At 33.8% G+C, this 2,883-nt stretch overlaps 1 protein-coding gene across 1 annotated transcript; it reads left to right on the top strand.

Annotated features, from left to right (window-relative positions):
* Positions 1 to 529: 529 nt before the first annotated feature.
* Positions 530 to 2,353, top strand: LOC124419290 (flocculation protein FLO10-like). Its single transcript, XM_046947967.1, has one exon. The coding sequence runs from the start codon at positions 677 to 679 to the stop codon at positions 2,351 to 2,353; it is 1,677 nt and encodes a 558-aa protein (XP_046803923.1). The 5' UTR covers positions 530 to 676.
* Positions 2,354 to 2,883: the final 530 nt, after the last annotated feature.

The following is a 2,883-nucleotide window of genomic DNA, read 5'->3' as shown; positions in this document are numbered from 1 at the left end:
ACTAGACTATAGACTAGACTATAGACTAGACTATAGACTAGACTATAGACTAGACTATAGACTGGACTATAGACTAGACTATAGACTAGACTATAGACTAGACTACAGCCTAGACTATATACTGTACTTAAGACTAGACTTTAGACTAGACTATAGACTTAACTATGCACTAGACTAAAGGCTAGACTGACTTTAGAGCAGACTATAGACTAGGCAATAGACAAGACTATAGATTAATCTATATACTTGACTACAGACTAGACTATAGACTACACTGTAGACTTTATGCTAGACTTTAGACTAGAGTATAGAGTAGACTATATATTACCCTTAAGAAAATTAACCTAAATGCCATATGTTTTCCACTAAGTTTCCTCAAGGAATCATCCATTTATTCTTTTGTAACATTATATCTGCATTAATATAAACATTTTATTTTAAAATAAATTAAAGTTTTTCTCCCTCTATTTAAGTAAAAAAATTGTATCTTATTATTTTCTTATTACATTTTTTTATTCTCATTATAGAGTGATTTGGAAATTTATTACTCGAATTAAAAAGTTCTGATTTATTGTTAACATCCTGCAAAAAAAATTGATTGCAAAGAATTAAATCAGAGTAAGCGAATACTAAAAAGCAATTCAATTCATAGCTTGTCAAACAGCTTTAGAATGAAATGGATTTGCAACAAAAACTTGGTCATAGACCAACAACAACAACTACAGAAAGAACAACAGAAACAGCGACATCAACATTATTACATGACACAGATAGAGAATCGAATATTACAACAACTACAACTTATAACAAGACTGCAACAGAGCACACATCAGCATTTGCAACAAATCACAAGCTGTCAACAACATCTAATACATTTGGAACAGAGACAACAACAACAAATTCCCCTTATATTGATGGCAATAAAAACAATAAAGAATTCTATGAAACCTTGTGTTGGCAAGAGACTAAAGATGTCAAAGTTAATGACAACACGACAAAGGACATTGAAGTACTTGCTGCAGGACACGAACAAAAAGAAACACTTTTTAAAATATGGTGTAAACAGACAGCTGACATGTCAGCACATATGGAAAATGATGAAACTAAAATACCGAAGATCACCCGCCATAATGTTGATGACACAATTGCTGCTGCCACTGAGAGTACAACAACAAATTTGGCACAAACATTCCGTTGTATACTTGAAACATTCGAAAGAACATCAACTACGGCAAAGACTACGACGAAAAATTCAACAATACAATATAGTTGTTATAATACTGATATGCCTGAGTATTTATACCATCCCTCCAATTCCACCTCCACAGTCACTAGCAAAGACAACAACATCAACAACTTGTCATCATTCACTCAACAACAGCAGCAATTATATTTTGTTAATAAAACTGAAAGCAACAGCATCAACATCAGTAGCATTAGCAATAACACAAACCTGCCATCATTTAATAGCCATGAACAAGGGCATCCAACCACATTTTTGGAAAAATGTAGGTCTCGTCTAAAATTAATAGTGGAAGATGTAGCAGAACCCATTAAAGAATTCCATATATCATTGACATCATCATCAAACCAGCGGCAACAGCCTCCAAATATTAGCAATAATTTAACTCCAAGTGATTCATTTTTCAATCCCGATCATCATGTTAGTGTTAATAATATAAGTTTAAATCCCCCTACTCTGGATTCTCTATTACCTGCTGTAACATATAATCAAACAACTCTCTGTCCACCTGTAGTACAAAATCTTTCCATATATTGTGAAAATCCTTCAGCCATCTTCTCTTCCATAACCACACCCACCAACATTCTACCACACAAAGTCAAATGTTTTTTTTCCAATACCCTGACTGAGATGGTAACAAAAAACGCTTCCTATTCGGCACAACTTCAGGATTATTTACCCACATTGGGTCTAGCCTCCAGCGCCAGTACGAGTGCCGCGGAGAATCATATTAATCAATCATTATTCTCTAGCAATAATTGGTTGGAAGATCCTTGGCCATGGAATTTAGCCATCATGAACTCAACTCTTGTCAATTCATCAACAACATTGTTTGCCTTAAGTTCTCTTGATACAAATTTAACAAATATAACCACCTTTGGTGGAGATCTCACAGTTCCGATCAAAGGTTTTGATTGGAGTTTTTTATTTGTCATATTTTTTATAATTGCCGGTGGTTTGGGTAATATTTTAGTTTGCCTGGCCGTAGCTCTGGATCGACGTTTACAAAATGTCACCAATTATTTTTTATTCTCACTGGCCATAGCTGATCTGTTGGTGAGTTTATTTGTGATGCCTTTGGGAGCAATACCAGCATTTTTGGGTGAGTAAATGTTAAGCAAATATGGAAATAAAACCCTTTAAGTATGCTACAGAAATTATAACAATTTTTATATGAAAACATAAAGACAGTGAGTTGTTCACGGTGATTTAAACGCAGAATATAAAAGTGTGTATAACTTAGACAAAATCTTGACAATATATCAGCCAATATTCTTGACTATAGATCAGTCTATAAGTCTTGACTATAGATCAGTCTATAGTCTTGACTAGATCAGGTCAGTCTTCAGTCTTGACTATAGATCAGTTTATAGTCTTGATTATAGGTCAGTCTTGACTATGATCAGTCTTTAATCTTGACTATAGATCAGTCTTTAGTCTTGACTATACACAGGCTATTGTCTTGACTATAGATCAGTCTATAGTCTTAACTATAGATTAGTCTATAGTCTTGGCTATAGATCAGTCTATTATCTTGACTATAGATCAGTCTATAGTCTTGACTATAGATCAGTCTATAGTCTTGACTATAGATCAGTCTATAGTCTTGACTATAGATCAGTCTATAGTCTTGACTAAAG

The sequence above is a fragment of the Lucilia cuprina genome, chromosome 4 (assembly GCF_022045245.1).
Source record: "Lucilia cuprina isolate Lc7/37 chromosome 4, ASM2204524v1, whole genome shotgun sequence".
NCBI classification, from domain to species: Eukaryota; Metazoa; Arthropoda; class Insecta; order Diptera; family Calliphoridae; genus Lucilia; species Lucilia cuprina.
The sequence above is the reverse complement of the archived record's forward strand: the minus strand, read 5'-3'. Positions and strand labels throughout refer to the sequence as shown.

Excerpts from the sequence above, each read along its gene's own strand:
- LOC124419290 (XM_046947967.1), top strand. The coding sequence starts at position 677 with ATGGATTTGCAACAAAAACTTGGTCATAGACCAACAACAACAACTACA.